Source organism: Chlorocebus sabaeus, chromosome 9 (genome assembly GCF_047675955.1).
Source record: "Chlorocebus sabaeus isolate Y175 chromosome 9, mChlSab1.0.hap1, whole genome shotgun sequence".
Classification (NCBI taxonomy): domain Eukaryota; kingdom Metazoa; phylum Chordata; class Mammalia; order Primates; family Cercopithecidae; genus Chlorocebus; species Chlorocebus sabaeus.
In genome coordinates, this window is record NC_132912.1 from 109,941,182 (window position 1) to 109,958,982 (window position 17,801).

Genomic DNA, 17,801 nt, shown 5'->3' on the forward strand with positions numbered 1-17,801 from the left:
ACAAAGAGCACGAAGCTATGTTCTTCCTCAGGTCTTTGGCAGTCCTAGCCCCGACTAGACAGCCATCAGCCCATCCTATCCACTGGAGCAGCATGCTTTATCAAAGTGCACCCCTGCCCTCCCTGCCACAAGGGAGCTGTGGCCTCCAATGCTTCTGATTTGATCTGAATCTATGCTTCTTTCTCTCTCTCTCACTGTCTCTCTTTCTCTCTCCCCTCTCTCTCTTCCTGTGTCAAATTTTTGGCCACTTTTGGAGAACAATTTGGATGAAACAACTCAGAGAGTTTATACTTCAAGAATCAGGACAGTGAAAACTATCCAGGCAGCCATTCTTTATGGTATATCAATGCTGAACATTTATCTTCTATACCAAGAGAGGTAAATAAAAAGATTCTATATTGCTTTAGTGTCCTGAAAAAAACATGCTTATTGCAAACCATCTATGTGCCAAATACTGGCATATAAAAATGAATGAAATGAAGCCTTGCCCTTGAGAAACTCACTATTAATTGGAGCACACACTACGTGATGCTTAGTGCTTGGAGGGAGGCATAGAGAGAGTGACCTGGCACATAAGAGCAGATCTTTTCTTCATGATATTCAGGCTTCCCTTCTTTTTTAAAGTGTTGGAGAAATCCTCAGAAAGGAGGTGATATCCAAATGAGGACTTAAATAATGGAAAGGATTTAAGTGGACACAGACATGGCAGATTGAGTTTTTAAACAGAGGCAGCAAAGTTTTGGGCAGCTTGAGCGAAGGGGCAGGGACGGAAAAGAAATGATCCCTTTTGTGACTGGAAGTCTGCAATGGTTAGGAGTGTGTATGCCTTTGAGGCAGGAAAACCAAGGGTCCAAAAAACACTCTCAGGTTGGCATGCAGATGACAACCACAGGACCTTTGCTGTGCCTCACTGCTTACGTTCTCTCCAATCTCCTAAATCAGGCCTGGGCAAACCTTCCTTCCTGTAAAGGGTCAGAGAGTAAATATTTTAGGTTTGTGAGCTATACACTTTCTGTCACAACTATTCAACTTTGTTGTTGTAGCAGGAAAGCAGCCATAGACAATATGTCAATGAATGAGTGTGGCCATGATCCAATAAAATTTTATATCAAATAATTTTCACATCATGAAATATCATTCTTCTCTAGATTTTCCAGTCATTTAAAAGTGTAGTAACTGTCTTTAGCTTGCAGTCTATACAAAACAGGTGGCAGGACAGATATAGCCCATGGGCTATAATTTGGCAACCCCTATGTTAAACTACATCAAATCCTACCTGCAACAAAATATAAATTATATCTTTCCCTCTAATGGGGAATGCAAGCATTTCTTTAAAGATATTTTCAACACCTGGATTTAAGTTGAGTAAGAGGTACTAGGGTACTTATAAAGTTGGTGAGTTTTCAAGGCAGATATAATTTTCCCTTCTCCCTGCCCTAAGATTTTAATCTAAATTAAATGAAGGTCAAGGAAACTTTCATAGAGGGTGTTAAACCAAGGATTAGGTGATTGGAAGGGAGCTAATTCCTGCTCTCTGGGGATAGTCATTTATTTGTCTCAGGGCATATTTGGGACTGCTGAAAAGCTCTTTCTTAACTAATTCTTGTCTTAAAATGATGAAACTCCTAAAATTGATTCTCTACTACGTAGCTTAAAAAAACATGCTAGGCAAAAATTTCTATAGTCACAACACCCTAAAGGCAGATCGGGACCTTGTAACATCATCTCAAACAGCAGACTGCTGAGACTTATGTGCAAGGAAAGGAGGGAACTGAAAGACCACAAAGGTACCTCTTCAACTACTCACTGGATGGTAAGCCAGCCCTGAGAGCACATACTCCCTCTGTCTCTGACTATACATACATTTCCTCCCCAGCTTCATCCTTTCTGTTCTTTTTTTTCTTTTATTTAGAAGGTAGACAAGAAGAATGGAAAGGGCCAACCAATTAAAAGCTAACTTCACTTTCTGGGACTTTTCCATGTATTTAGTGTACATACACTGTCTCCAGTTGGCAAGGCATAACTAAGTATGGCTAACACTGGAGTGGAATATTCTACTACATTTTCTTACTGCTGTAAAAAAAAAAATCATGCTTTAATCATAAGTGGTAACCATCCAATTCATCCCAATATACTCGTCTCTAATACTGATTTGGGCAGTATGTTCAAGAACATACCAAAAACAACCACTTTTAAGTCTTTAAAAGCAGAAGTATACAGAATAACCAATAGAAAATCCCATCACCATTGTGCTAATCAGATTTAACTGTGAAGAGAGAAAACGGCGATGCTTTAAAATGGTTTTGTGTATGTGCACATGTGTGTGCATTCTTGATTGCATGTGTTGGTTGGATGAAGATTTAGGGGAGCAATTTATCTCTGAGAAAATCAGATTCCTTTGTCCAGTTTGAGGACAAGAACAGGACATTCTAAGATGTGGAATCTAATCTGATATTTTAAAACACTGTTAGCCTTGGTTCCAAATATCTTAGACATTGAGACGATGAAGAAAGTTTATTCCAGTCACAGCTTGGTGATTGTACTAACAACCTAAGATCAACCCAAGACTCAAGATATGGAGAGTTAAAAACAGGCACAAATGACCTTTTCTCCTACCCTGCCCTATTCTGTCTGCAAAATTCTTAATCTTCTATAAAGACCTAGCTTAAATGTCACTTCCCTTTAAAACCTTGCCTCCCACCCTCAGGCAAAATTAGCTGTCCCCCACTCATCTTTGCTCCCATAGCACTTTACACAAAACTCTATTACGGCTATTATGCACTTATCACAATAAATTGCAATTTATCTGTTTATGGGTCTATTTCGACCAGAATATGCACCCTTAAGGGTAAAGATCAGATCTTATTCATCTTTGTACTTCCAGTGCTCAGCACAGTGCTGACACAACAGCCACTTAAAACATGTTTTAGTATTTTTATTATTAAAGAAATGCATGCCCATGTTAAAAATTCAGAACAGCATAACTGGTATAAAAGGAAAGGTTAAAAGTTGTCTTTCCAACATTCAGAACATCAGTCCCACTTCCAAAACAAAATCACTCGTAAAAGATTCTTAATGCATAAATACTACATGAACCCCTTCCACTCACACCCATCTGACCAACATACGGCTTCAAAGCCATCACACATGCAGGAGTTGCTGCCTGTGCTAACCATCTGACATGGTTGGGAGTAAAATCACTCAAAGCAAGAGGCAAGTGAAGTATTGTGCTTTTGGAAGGGCAGTGTTCTTAGGACCCAAGTTATTCTATGCCCTTGATTTGATTATAAGTTCTTCTCACTCACTGATATGGTTTGGCTGTGTCTCCACCCAAATCTCATCTTAAATTGTAGTTCCCATAATCCCCATGTGCCGTGGGAGGGACTTGGTGGGAGAAAACTGAACCATGGCAGCAGTTACCTCCGTGCTGTTCTCGTGATAGTGAGTGAGTTCTCACAAGAGCTGATGGTTTTACAAGAGGTTTTTCCCCGTCTTCACTCTACACCTTTCTCTTCTGCTGCCATGTGAAGAAGGAGGTGTTTGCATCCCCTTCTGCCATGATTGTAAGTTTCCTGAGGCTTCCCCAGCCATGCTGAACTGTGAGTCAATTAAACCTCTTTCCTTTATACATTACCCAGTCCCGGGAATATCTTTATTAGCAGCATGAGAATGAACCAATACAGTAAATTAGTACTGAGGAGTGGGGCACTGCTGTAAAGATACCCAAAAATGTGAAAACAACTCTGGAACTGGGTAGCAGGCAGAAGTTGGAACAGTTTGGAGGGCTCAGAAGAAGACAGGAAAATATTAGAAAGTCTGGAACTTCCTAGAGAACTAGAGGGCTCAGAATAAGAAAGGAAAATCTGGGAAAGTTTGGAGCTTCCTAGAGAATTGGAGGGCTCAGAGACAGGACGGTGTGGGAAAATTTGGAACTTCCTAGAAACTAGTTGAATGACTTTAAGCAAAATGCTGATAGTTACATGGACAATGAAGTCCAGTCTGAGGTGGTCTCAGATAGAGATGAGAAACTTGTTGCAAACTGGAGTAAAGGTAGCTCTTTTTATTAGTTTGTTTTCATGCTGCTGATAAAGACATACCTGAGACTGGGAAGAAAAAGAGGTTTAATTGGACTTACAGTTACACATGGCTGGGGAGATCTCAGAATCACGGTGGGAGGTAAAAGGCACTTTTGGTGGCAGCAAGAGAAAATGAGGAAGAAGCAAAAGTGGAAACCCCTGATAAACCCATCAGATTTCATGAAACTTATTAACTATGACAAGAAAAGCACAGGAAAGACTGACCCCCATGATTCCATTGCCTTGCCCTGGGTCCCTCCCACAATAATTGAGAATTCTGGGAGATCCAATTCAAGTGGAGATTTCGATGGAGACACATATCATTCTTGCTATGCAAAGAGACTGGCATCATTTTGCTCCTGCCCCAGACATCTGTGAAACTCTGAACTTGAGATAAATGATTTAGGATATCTGGTGGAAGAAATTTCTAAGCGGCAAAGCATTCAAGGGGAAGCAGATAAATTTTGGGAGGAAAAATTCAAGCTTGCTGGAGAAATTGGCATAAGTAACAAGGAGCCAAACATTAATCACAAAGACAATGGGGAAAATGTCTCCAGGACATCTCAGAGACCTTCACAACAGGCCCTTCCATCACAGACCCACAGGCCTAGGAGGGAAAAATGCTTTAGTGGACCCGGTCCACAACCCACTGCTCTGTGCAGCCTTGGGATATGGTGCCTTGCATCCCAACTGCTTCAGCTCTAGCTGCGGCTAAAAGGGGCCAATGTACAGCTCAGGCCATTGCTTCAGAGAGTGCAAACCCTAAGCCTTGGCAGCTTTCATGTGGTGTTAGCCCTGTGGGTGTGTGGAAGACAAGAACTGAGGTTTGTGAATCTAGACTTCAGAGGATGTACGGAAATGCCTGGATGTCCAGGCAGAAGTTTGCTGCAGGGGTGGAGCCCTCATGGAGAACCTCTGCTAGGACAAAGCAGAAGGGAAATGTGAGGTTGGGGTCTCCACACAGTGTCCCCATGGGGCACTGTCTAGTGGAGCTATGAGAAGAGAACCACTATCCTCCATATCCCAGAATGGTAGATCCACTGACAGCTTGCACCATGCATTTGGAAAAGCTACAGACACTCAATGCCAGCCCAGGTAAGCAGCCTGGATGGGGGCCCCACACATGGGACCTACTGGGAGGTAACTGAATCATGGGAGTGGTTACCTCCATGCTGTTCTCATAATAGTGAGTGAGCTCTCACGAGATCTGATGGTTTTCTAAGGGGCTTTCCCTCCCCTTCACTCTGCACCCCTCTCTTCTGTTGTCATGTGAAGAAGGATTTGTTTGTTTCCCCTTCTGCCATGATTGTAAAATTCTGGAGGCCTCCCTGGCCATGCTGAACTGTGAGTCAATTAAACCTCTTTCCTTTAAAAATCACCCAGTCATGTGTATGTCTTTATTAGCAGTGTGAGAATGGACTAATACACTTACTGACACTTTTGCCTTTTATTTTCACCTCTTACTCTCTTGTTGTGATTCTCCTGCTTTGTTTATATGCCTCCATCAGCTCTGTCTTTGTCTTCCAAGATGACTTTCTTTGCCTGTGGTCTCTCCGTGTCTCTTTGTCTCTCATCTTTCCTTTTTCCTCCTCTTCTCAATCTGCCTCTACTCTCTGGCCTTCCTTCTGTCTCTCTCTGCCTTTGTCATGCACTTATGTTCTTTCTCTTCCCATCTCCCTCCCTCTCCCTGCTTCATTTTATCCCTTTCTCTTTTCTTCTCTCTCTTATTCATTTTCTGTCTTCCATATATCTGCTATTGACATCTCTCTGTCTCCTTCTCTCTGTTTTTTGGTTTTTTTTAATCTCTCCTTGTTCTAGAGCTCTCTTTCCAATCAGCATTCACAATCAGTAAACATCCTTACTGTGGCCTTATGATACTAATATTTCATTTTTAAGAGTGGAGACTTAAACATTGTACATTGGTGCTTATGTTGCTGTGAATGTATACAGACATACAAGAGTGCACATATTTATTATGTATATATTTACATGTACTTACATGACATGGAGATGGATAGCAAAATCAAGACAGAAATTGAGATTTAAACTGAAATATATGTTGTTTTATTGGGTGAATGGAGGTCACTGGAATTTCTGGGATATATAATCAGGTTGCTGAAACTACCATGAATCATTCTCTCTGGAATCAACAAAGGTGATGATAAACAAAAGGCCTGGTAGCACATGCTGCTGCATACCCAGGAGACAGACACAGAGTGATCTTACTCTTTTGCAAAAAGCCTGGACACCAGACTGTCTCCCAACAATAGTGATTAAAAGGGAAACAGGCAACTTGAATGTGAGCTCTTGTACAATTGTTACCCGGAATTCAGTTTTAATGAGGCCAAGTTCACAAACTCGTTTGCTCTCTCTTTCATTTATTTTCATTTTAAAATAACTTTTAAAAATAACTCAAGCAATACACATTTATTAAGAAACGACAAAAAGAATGAACAAACACAAGAAACTTGCATAGAATCCTAACATGCACCATAATCACTGGCAAACATTTTGAGTCGTATCCTTCCTGCTTTTTTTCCACAAAAGTTTAATTTTACAGTACATAATAATTGAAAAAAAAAAAACTGTCTCAAACCCTTACTATTTCCAGGTTTTTTTTTTTTTTGAGATGGAGTCTCACTCTGTCACCTAGGCTGGAGTGCAGTGGCACCATCTTGGCTCACTGCAACCTCCACCTCCCAGGTTCAAGCAATTCTCCTGCCTCAGCCTCCCAAGTAGCTGGGATTATAGGTACCTGCCACCACGCCTGGCTAATTTCTGTATTTTAATAGAGATGGGGTTTTTCCATGTTGGCCAGGCTGGTCTCGAACTCCTGACCTCAAGTGATCTACCTGCCTCAGCCTCCCAAAGTGTTGGGATTACAGGTATGAGCCACTGTGCCTGGCCTCCAGGTATATTTCTAGGGACTTGGGATATATGAGAGAACAACACAGACAAAAAACTCTGACTTAATGGGTTCATGTTTGTACTATTTTGTAATATTTTATTCTGATATTTTGTGGACAGTTTCCCAATTCAAAATATATATTTACATAATCAACCTTTTAATAACTTCATTATTCCACAACACACAGGTACAAAGTTATAGGTCATCCATAACACATGGGAAAAGAAAAAAAAAAAAAACTTTCCCAAGGAAATAGCAAATAAAATTGCAAATATTTAGTAAGCAAGTATTAAGTGGAAACAGCTAGAGATGCTGAGAGGGATGCTAACAGGATTAGGACAGTGCCCTAACCTTCAATATAAGGAAATTTAACTGGAGCGAGAGAACCTACATGCAGAAACAGAAACAACATCACGAATGTCATATTACAAACATATTTTAATAGGCCATACTGAAGCACTATTAATATCAATGAAACTGTAATAACAGCTAACCCTTATTGATGATTTGGTATATGCCAGATGTTCCGTTAAGAAGTTATATTATCTCTGTTAACCATCAAGCCATCATATAAGAAATATACCATTAGTATCCTCATTTTACAGATATGGGAACTAAGGACAGAGGTAAAGTTAATTGCACAAGTTCACACATCTAGTAGATAGTAGGGTCGGCAATTAATCCAATAAATTATACTTTAAATCATGTGTACTTTTTGCCATTTAAGACATATTTTGTCCATGGTTACGTGGACAGCCATGGAAGATAGTTTTTTAGTATACACTGAATGACAGAAATTTCACCTGGGTGGCACTGTACTGTCCAGTGTGATTTATAGAGCCTTCCATTCCACCATGTCTTTGTTGCGCATGGTTTCCATTGAGAAGCTGATAAACACTGTGGGCTGCATCTCTCCATGGGAAAAAGTAAAGCATATTAACACAAAATTATGCAGATAATGGAAGAAGTCCACGGACTCTTAAACTTATGTGCAAATCTTAAGGAAATGATTTTCAAACTTGAGTGTTCCCAAGAATCTCCTGGGGAGTTTGTAAAATATACAGATTCCTGGTCCCTTCTCCCCATCAGGGCATTCAAAAGCAGGACCCATGAGGACAGTACTTTGAGAAATGCTGCCCCAGGCACCTATGAGTGAGCCCATGCCTGCCCAGTTAAGAGTTCTTCTATCGTTTCAGCAAAATGCAAGTCAGGGCAAGCAGGGCTGCAGACGATAAATTTCTAAACCAGGGTGCTGAATGTGCCTAAAATAGCCTTTCTCCCTTTAATGATTATAATCAAGAATGTACAGTGGGAATTGCTGAGGTAAGGAGAAAATCTTTCACTTTTAATCTGCCCCCCCAGCCACCCACCACCCAGCCCCAAACCACCAAAGGCCCTGGAGCAGAAGGATTGATAGCCCATGATTTTGTGTCTCAACAGCTCCCGTTACTCTGGTTAGGGAAAGATGACTAGAGGCATCAATCTATTGGTTCCAGGGCACAACATGATTAGTTGGTTGTCTGATAACATGATTCTTATTAGCACTTTCTTTAAAAAGTGTACACGTTGTACACACTGTAACTGTGGGGTCATTAGTCAGTAGGGAGAAACCAAACAGCCCATCCCAAACATCCTTCCAGGACAACAAGATGACACACATTAATAACCCCCAGAAGCCACTTGTGGGGATGGACAGAGGTGAGGGTTTCAACCCAAACTGCATCATGGAGCGAGTTATTGCCAAGTAAAGTGTCAGTGACCTGACAATGGGGTGAAGTGAAAGGGAGACCCCCAAGAAAAGTCGTTCATATCAAGAGTTCCCCTATCACCCCATCTGCACTGAATTGTGGAGTTCTTTAAAAATTAGCTGGGCATGGTGGCAGGCACCTGTAGTCCCAGCTACTTGGGAGGCTGAGGCAAGAGAATGGCGTGAGCCCAGGAGGCAGAGCTTGCAGTGAGCAGAGATCGCACCACTACACTCCAGCCTGTGTGACAGAGCAAGATTCTGTCTCAAAAAAAAAAAAAGAAAGAAAGAAAGAAAGAAAGAAAAAAAAAAGAAACTCAAAAATAAACCCATTCAAAAATGAACTTATATAAAAATAAACCCATACAAAGCATGATTTAGCAGAAAGAGCTTTGGTGCCAGGAAGGGCAAAAATCAAATCCCAGCTCTGCCACCTGCTAGCTGGGTAACCTTTGGCAAGTTGCTTATGCTTGACTTCTACAGCTTTAGAATGAGGACAACAATATGTAGTTCATAAAGGTGTTGTGAGAATCAAGAGAAATCATGTGGTGATGTTCTAGAACATATTTCTGGGGAAGCTGTTCACTAAATTGGTGGTTATTCATATTAATATTATTAAAGGAGACTTCTGTTATAATCAATATGTCTTATGTAGATAGAGTTATCCCTGATGTTCAGCAAACTTTCCTTTGCTCTCTTCTTCCACTCTCACCCCAAAAGTTAGAAGTAGAAAAAGCTATAGCTGGTAACTCAATTATAATCCTTGAGCAAGTAAAACCCATTAGCATCAACAAGCAGTCCTTCAGCTTAGCTACTGCTGCTCTAAAATGTTGATTAATACTCTAGGTTTCCTATATGGGAAGACATAGTGAGACCACCTTTAATATTATTTTTAACTAGCTTTTATCTGAATAAGAAAATTAAACAGAGGAAGAGGTACCTCCTTTCTACCCCAAGCCACTATTGCAATAAACCCAGTCATAAGTAGTCTCATCTCTGAAGTTCATCAGCAGTGGAATATATATGGCAGACAGGTTATTACTAGGAACCTAACTTACAGAAGGTCCCATCATCACTCTTCCAGAAGGTCCCATCATCACTCTTTAAGGGAACTTCAGAGGTTTAAACAATGCCAAGAGCATGATTTTTCATGAGGCTACTTGTTTTGAAGCCCAAGACGAACAACTTGAAAAGCTGAACCTAGAACTCAGGAGCTCTATGGCCATTATTCACTCCTCTTCCCACAATGGAAAACCTTATGGACACAGGTGCATAGGCTTCGGACAAACCACAAGGCTAGGGTGCAGCTGTGTTCTAACTCTTGCCTGTGGCAAGCCAGCAGTGGGCCAAACCAAGAATCACTCCTACAGTGTGACCAAATGTTATTTGACCTTCTTCTTCCACTAACTGACCTACTTAATAGGAACATCTTGGTTTCTTTATCTGAGAGTGTAGATGACATTTGTCTTTCCTATCTTACAGAATTGTGGTGAGAAAAAATACCTTAAGTAATGGAAGTAATGTGTCGATCTTTGAAAACTGAATCGTTTTGCAAAGAGAAAAAAGGGCTATAACTGATGGAAAGTGGTATAAAAACATTCAGGAGTGCTATAGAAATAGACACAATATCTTTCATATGTGTGTAAAATCTCACATAGGATTTCCGACAGAACATCCACGTCCTTTTTTTATTCCTATCTACATTCTAGGATAAGCTCTGTTCTTTCATTCTAAACGTTGCACAGTAAGATTCCACCTTTGCTTCTTGCCAAATGTTTGCTTACTCCATCCATACAATCGGAGCAGAGTTTGAGCTCCTTAACAGGAACCACTGCACTTTTATGGAGCCTGGGCTCACCTCGCAATGAGCACATCTTCTCTGCCATCCCCTTTAGCCACTGCAGAGACGCTGTTTGGCAGTTTCCCCTCCAGGAGACACAAGTGCCTTCTCTACACCTTTTAGCCACAAAATAAGGGACAGTAATTGAGACATACACAAAAACAGGACAAATATTTTACATACATTTAGTGACTGAAGATAAGCTGGCAGGGAGCCAAATCAATTTATCCTCAAGGCAGCCTAAACAGTGATCTCTCTCATCAGCAACTTAAACAAAAGGAAGTCCTTTAGTGAAAACTCTGTGTGGAAAATGTCAAGGTAAAAATGAAATGATGATGACTCCAGCTAAGATTTAATGTGCAAATAAGGGCAGTCATGTCTCTCAGTGACCATAAAGGTTTTTATTTTCCTACTGGGCTTGGAATGTACCCAAATTTACTACAAGATTGATGTGTATATTTTTTGCTTAATTCATATTTTTCAATCATTCCTAAGGTTAAAACTTTAGTTAAACATAGTTTTTAAATAAAGTAATTTAAATTCCTGGATATAAAGAGGAAGGTTTACATCTCTCAACCTTTAGTCATGACATCCATTCAGCTAAAAATATCCTTGTAATAATCTCCAACTGTTACTTTCAATCTTCTCTACATTTCAAGGTTTGTCTGAAGTACATTCTCTACAATCCAGTTTGAAGGCCACCCCAGCCAGAAGATGTCCAACTCTCCTCTGACCTCCTACAGCATGTTCTCTCCTCAGAGAATGCACATCTCCTGCTGTCTCTTAAGAAGTTTCTTTGTGTACAAGACCAAGAGCTCATTGAGGGCAGGAATTATTTCTTTTCATCTTGTGTAGCACTTCACAAATATCTACATGCCAGTGAATGACAAATATTAGGAACTCAATAAATACTTGTTGAATTAAAACTAAATATAATAATTTGTGTAAGCCTCTTAGCATAATGCTGACACATAGCAATTACTCCTAAATGGGAGCAATCATTACTCTCGTATACAAATGTGATTGGTGTACCTGCTTTTTTGCCCTATCCTATGAATTTCTAAGGTGTCTCTTTTAAACATTGTGGATATAGTTCTGAGAGTCAACATTCATGTCAATGATCGCTAGAAAATCCCATTCAATAACTAAGAGATTTTTACTTTCCAATTTCACATTAGGGCATTTTTTGGGGGGTGGGGAGGTCCAAAGATAGCAAGTTCCTTAACATGAAGACGTAATACAACAAACCTAATAAACTACGTTTTGCTGCAAACCAGGTGCCCAGATTGAAATGAAGGCCTGCTGGGATCTCAAATTACTTGATTTTCCTTAAATAGATATGCATATGAACTGAGGAAAAAGGAAGAACCTTGTGAAATAAAAGGTTTGTTCCCTTACAGGTCAAGGGTATAGGTCTTTGTGTCATTTCTGCATCCCCAATACTCCTAGTGTACTTTACTTAGTAAATGCAGTAGGTACACAGTATCTGTATGAACAAACTATTAAATTAGTTTTGACCTGTAAAGGATTTTAGTCTATTAGCACCATTTTACAGAGGATGAAATTGAGGCCACAACATTTCAACATGCTATGACTACATATATAATTTTTGTATACAGCCAGGATTATAACTCACAATTCTTAATTCCCAGTAGAGAACTCTTTCTTCCCATAAGAAAAGTAAGTAGCATTTATTGAGCATTTACTATGAACAAAGCAGTTTGTATCCACGATGTCGCCTCTTTAGCACAAAGCCTCCAAAAGATACACTATCCCCACATTTTAGATGGGAGACTGAGGCTCGAAGAATTTAAGTGACTTACTTAAGGCAATGTGCTGATTTAGCAGGACAACTAAGATTCAAACTCAAATCTGTCTGATTTCAAACCCACTGCCTTCCAAATCACACCACATTAGCATTCATATAGCATTAAGTACTAAGAGAAGGAATTATGTAGGCTTGGTAGATAAAGCTAAAATCTTTTATCATTTTACTTTTTAAAAGGTCAGCATCCCTCCCACCAAAAAAAAAAAAAAAAAAACTGTATCAAAATGTATAGCCAAGTCAAGCATTCATAGCCAACATGTCTATAATATCACATTTGTCATTACACTCGAAAAGGAATCTATTCCTGAAGAACAACTGAGCTGCAAGATGAAAGATCGCAGGTTACCTCTTGCTCACTGAATCACCAGGTGCAGATTCCACGTCTCACTGAAGATGAAGAGGTGGGTGGATGAGAGAACAACCAAATCACTACTTAAGGTAAAGAGTGCAATGTGACAGGCACGTGTTAATGTCCTCGCTTTTCTACAAGAAGATGGAGCTTCCAGCTAAGAGTACATCCTCCTCCACCATCATCAGAAATCAACTCAAGATAGGATTATCTAAAATATAGATTCCAAAAGGTCTGAGTTTTTCTGTTCTATTTTAAAGTCCATTGTACAAGCGACCTTCTGTGCAGTTTGGGCACAGGATCACCCTGGGTGACAGTCTCTGTTCTGCCATTGACCCCCTGTGTCTATTTGGCAATTCATTTAGCCTTCTGGAACCTCAGTTTCCTCCTGTATGTAATGACAATAATAACACCTACTCATGACATTTCTGTGAAAAATTAAGTGAGATGATGAATGTAAGGCATCTATCTCAGAAGTTGGCCCAGATTTGGACTCAATTTATTCACTAATGTTGGAGGGTAAATGTCAAATCCCAGAACAACTAGAAGCAAAGGGGTACACAGAAATCAAGCAGTCCATCACGTGCTATGAGAAATGTAACATTAAAGATGTCATCATGGCAAAATAGAAGTCAAGTAAAACCCTCTGTTAACACATCTTGTAATATAATTGCCAGTGAGAAAGGGGCAGAGTGGTGAATTGAAATACTAAACTTAACTCTGGCATAAAAACATGAAAAAGAGATATTAACACTCATCATCTACTTACTAGCTACAAAGAATTTTATAAAGATTAATGCTACAGCACTTTAAAATCCCTTAGAAATAAGGAATAAACACATACACCATTATGCATACATATAAAGGCAAATATATATTTTAACACTCTAAGGATTACTATATAAATTTAGATCAGGGCACAGCATGCCTGGGATGAGTAGGGTGGGAACAATATGTTCTTGCTTACGACACCAAGCTCATGACAAATGATTCATACCCAGCACCTTTCATGCCAGAAGATCCCCCCAGGTGTTCCACCAACTCTAGCAACAGTTTCCATCAATCGAGACTGCAGTACAGAGGAATCATATCACACCCACAGACGAGGCAAAACAGACATGTCTTTATACAACTGCTCAAGTCCAACAGCTGAGGGGGCAGGAAAGAGAAGGGAAGGAGGTGAGTGAACCATCCAGAATTCTTCACCAGATTGACAGGCAGCCTATAATTACCATGCATTTGCACCTTGAATGCAGGTGTTGTCATAATCAGAGACTCTTCTTAGCAAAGGCTTTTTGCTAAAGGTGAGAGGGGTTCACAGGATGTGTGTTGCCTGTGGCCCTGAATGGGTTTGGAGGCAGATTTATAGGGGAGGACATCTAAATGTGAAAAGATAAGAGTCCCCCATGCCCCCCACTACTCCAATCTGGCCCTCAGGTTTAAATGAGTGGATTTCCCACTCTGGGGTAAAGTGAAGTGCTGTTCAGAGTCCCAAACAAGTGTATGAGGCTTTAAAGTCACCCTGCCCTCTTAGGTATACCCTGGCTCCTAATTCTCTCTAGTTAATCTGACTGGCATAGCCTCCACTTTAGAGATGGAAAAATCCACAATTTGCCTCGGTCTAACCACAAATAAGCAGAACTAGAATTCAGGTCTCCACTCTGCTTTGCATTCTACAAAACTGCCAAAAAAAAAAAAAAAAAAGTTTATTTATGCTTTCTTTCCTTTAAAAAATATTTTAAACTTTCTCTGAGTCTGGTCCAGATACGTAGGACTAGCTTTGTTTTGGAGGACACAGATAAAGACTATTTCTCTTTCTCCACTATCTGTATGTCTACACTTACAAAAGAAAAAGAAGAAACACCATTGTGTGTGATGACCAGAGCAGGGACTGGGTCAGAAGAGGTCTTTATGGAATAAGAGACTTCAGAGGGCAGAAATCTCACCTCATTAGTTAACATGATTTGAGTGATCAAAACTTTAATACTTATCACCTTATTTCCTACATTATCTCAGACTCGCCTGCATGTTCAATGCCCTGACCCTAACAAGCCCTACTAGAATTATAAGCAGCATTTATTATTATTTTTTAATGCTGGCAGTGCTTGGCGCCATTTCCTAAATGGAGGTTAAAAATTTGCCAAAGATGTATTCTACTTTTCTCTTTCTTTCCAAGATCTTTCAAGAGATGAGCTAAAAAAAAAAAAGAGGTCTAATGGGTGAGTGATATTTTACAGCCTGAATTACATTAAAAGCCAGAAACATTTTGAGTCCAAGGTCTTTTACTTTTAATACAAGAGCTAACATGTTTGATGTGTTCAAAATCTCCCCTCAAAGCCAGAAGCTTTGAGTTAATCACTTAAAGCAGTGTGAAAGTTATTCAATCAGTTTAAGAAGATTTGAGTTCAAATTAGAGGATTAATTTTAGTGGCTATGATATGAAAGATAAAATAGTTAAGGTAAGGAATGAGGGCAAGGGTCTCCAGAACTTGAATGGAAAGAATTTCAGCTTCATTTATTTGATCAAACCACTCCTGAGAACCATGTAAAACCACAGCTTCTGTCATGAAGGAGGAATTGTGGGGAAAACCCTGCTACCGCTCTCAGGACAGATACATCAATCAATACTAACTATTATCTATCATGATTTGCCTTAATACAATTTATATCTATGTACCCAAGAAATCCATGATGACAGACTAGCATTTTAAAATGTTCACAACTCTCATTTAAAAGCTGACAATGAGCACAACTCACTAAAGTGGCACTTCTCTGGGAAGGTTTCTGGGAATTACATCACAATGGAAAACGTTTTGAAAGGTACCAGAATGTGTAGATTGTGCATATTACAAACACTACAATCTCAATTACCTGGTTGAAGCTGTAAAACTTGAAAATTTTTGTCCCATTTTACCCATCCTTGGTTTTTATGTTCTTGTCTACGCCTGGAGAAGTTTCCACACTTTAAAATCATCGTTAGTTATTAGAATCAAAGCTGGTTCTTTATTATTTCAACTCACTGAAGTTTCCAGGTTCCATTTAAATGGGAATAGCTCCCTCAGATTGCAGACAAGTAAGCTTTTCTGAAAATCTAAAACCTTTCCTGATATGACCAAAGCTCATGGACTTGCATCCTAAGTCCCCTGGAATCCAGCCTCCTGGAATTGAGCAATCCCTTTCCTGCCTTCATAAAGGGAATGTTAAGTCTTTATTTGTGCTCTTCATTAGAGGAGGTCAGGCAATGGGGGAGAACAGGGAGTTGTTGTCACTGGGATATATCTGATTTTCCTGAGACTGACCATGCCAGAGAACAACCGCTCATTCACAGGCTGGAAAGCCCCAGTTCTCAAAACACACTCGCTTAGTGCTGTTAGAAGATGCTGGAGAGTTCCTGTCCTGAAACTTGCATCCACTTGGTCCCCTAAAGCAGAGGATACACTAAAGAACACCTTATACTCTCCACTGCGGTTCTCCCTTGTGGGGAAGAAGGGGTTAGGAGCTCTGCATGAAATTAAAATGAAATAAAATAAAACGCCTACATACATGGGTCTTCTTAATCTTCCTTGAGCCAGTACATAAGTCTGGCAAGTAAAGGGAAAGTCACTTGAGGGGATGTCAGCCTGCCTGGAAATTTAACCCTTTCGTCTCTGTATTAGGAGAACTTTAACCCCTCTGTTTGCCTGGTCTTCAGTTCCACATACCAATGCGACCAAGGCAACAAGAAACAGGGATTTGACTCCTCAGTTTGAAACTGTGGCATCTGGAGAGGACTCTGATGGTGTTCGTGGAGAGATGGGGAGGCTGGTCTCCTAGTAGGTGATGTTAACTCTTGGGGGAAGTGGGCAAAGACCAGTTTGCAGCATCTCCCAAGTCCAGAAACCCTATTTCCCCCCAATTCTCCACCAGATCACACAGCCGACTTTAATCCTTTCCATCTTTCCACCCCTTTGCCCTCAGTCCCATTCGACTCACGCTGCTGTTGTGGCCAGACCAGTGGACCATGGCTTGGTTGTGTGCTGAGTCTCCCGTCAGAGCAAACGTGGTGCTGGTCAGCCTCAGCTCCTCCATCCGGAAGCGGGTGGCTTTGTCCGGGTCCCGCTCCCGAGTACCAGGCTCCTGCTGCCCTCCATCTCTTAGCACTCCCCGGGGGCTCCGACTCGCGCCTTCTCCCCGTTCTGCCTTCTCCTGATCCGCACCGCTCCGTCTCCTCCGGCCGGAGCGTGTAGCAACCGCCACGGATGCCCCAGTGCCCCGAGCCCGCTCCAGGGACAGCGCTCGGTCCCCGGGGGCCACTGAGAACAGGGGGCGCACTACGAGGGGCAGGGGCGTGGCAGGAGCCCTGCCTGGCGGCCCCTGGTGAGAAAAACCCCTAGGGGTCGAGGTCGAGCGTGGGGCTGAGCTAGGGTGCGGCGGGGGGCAGCAGGAGCCGCCGCCGAAGACGCCCGGGACGCAGAGGACCAAGAGCCCCGCGCCGGCTAGGAGCGCGCTCAGCCGGGCTTGGAAGCCGCCGCCGGCGCCAACTTTTCCCATCGCGGGAGCGAAGAGCAGCGGAGAGAGGGTCCCGGACCGAAGGTGGCGGCGCGGCGCTCGGCGCTGGCGGCTGTGGGGGGCCGGCGCTCAGGACCCCAACTCCATCCAAGTTGGGCCGCGGTGGGGGCGGGCGGAGGCGGCGCCAGGCAGGTGGCGGCCGCTCGCCCGGGCTGGGCTTGTGCCGAGCGCGGGTCCGGACGGAGCGAGCCGCCGCCGCGCGGGGGTGGAGCTGAGCTGAAGTCACTGGCGGAGCGGGCGCGGGCGCTGGCGGGCGACGCGGGAGGGAGGGGGGGGCGCTGCCGGGGCTCCGGGCGCCGCGTCCCGCGGCCGAGCTGCGCTGCGCACCGGGTCTCCGGGCGCTGGAGGCGCCTCTGGCGACCTCCCCTCGGCCTCGCAGGCGCTGCCGCCGCCTCTCCCGCCGCCCACTCTGCGCCCCCGCGGCCGCGGGTCCCAACGATGAGTCCGCGCACCCTGTCCGCGGGGGCGGTCGACCCCGGGCTCCCGGAGCAGTCGCTGTGTCGGGAGC

General features: G+C 42.3%; 1 protein-coding gene across 4 annotated transcripts in view; it reads right to left on the bottom strand.

The window, feature by feature from the left end:
• SORCS1 (sortilin related VPS10 domain containing receptor 1) overlaps positions 1–17,473 on the bottom strand; it is a 588,551-nt gene extending 571,078 nt beyond the window's left edge. For 3 of the 4 annotated variants that reach the window (XM_038009546.2, XM_073019317.1, XM_007964053.3), the window contains exon 1: positions 16,718–17,473. In XM_038009546.2, coding sequence (XP_037865474.1) covers positions 16,718–17,275 — 558 coding nt within the window. In that variant the 5' untranslated portion in view covers positions 17,276–17,473. The remainder of the gene's footprint in view (positions 1–16,717) is intronic. The other variant, XM_007964054.3, reaches the window with a different exon arrangement.
• Positions 17,474–17,801: the final 328 nt, after the last annotated feature.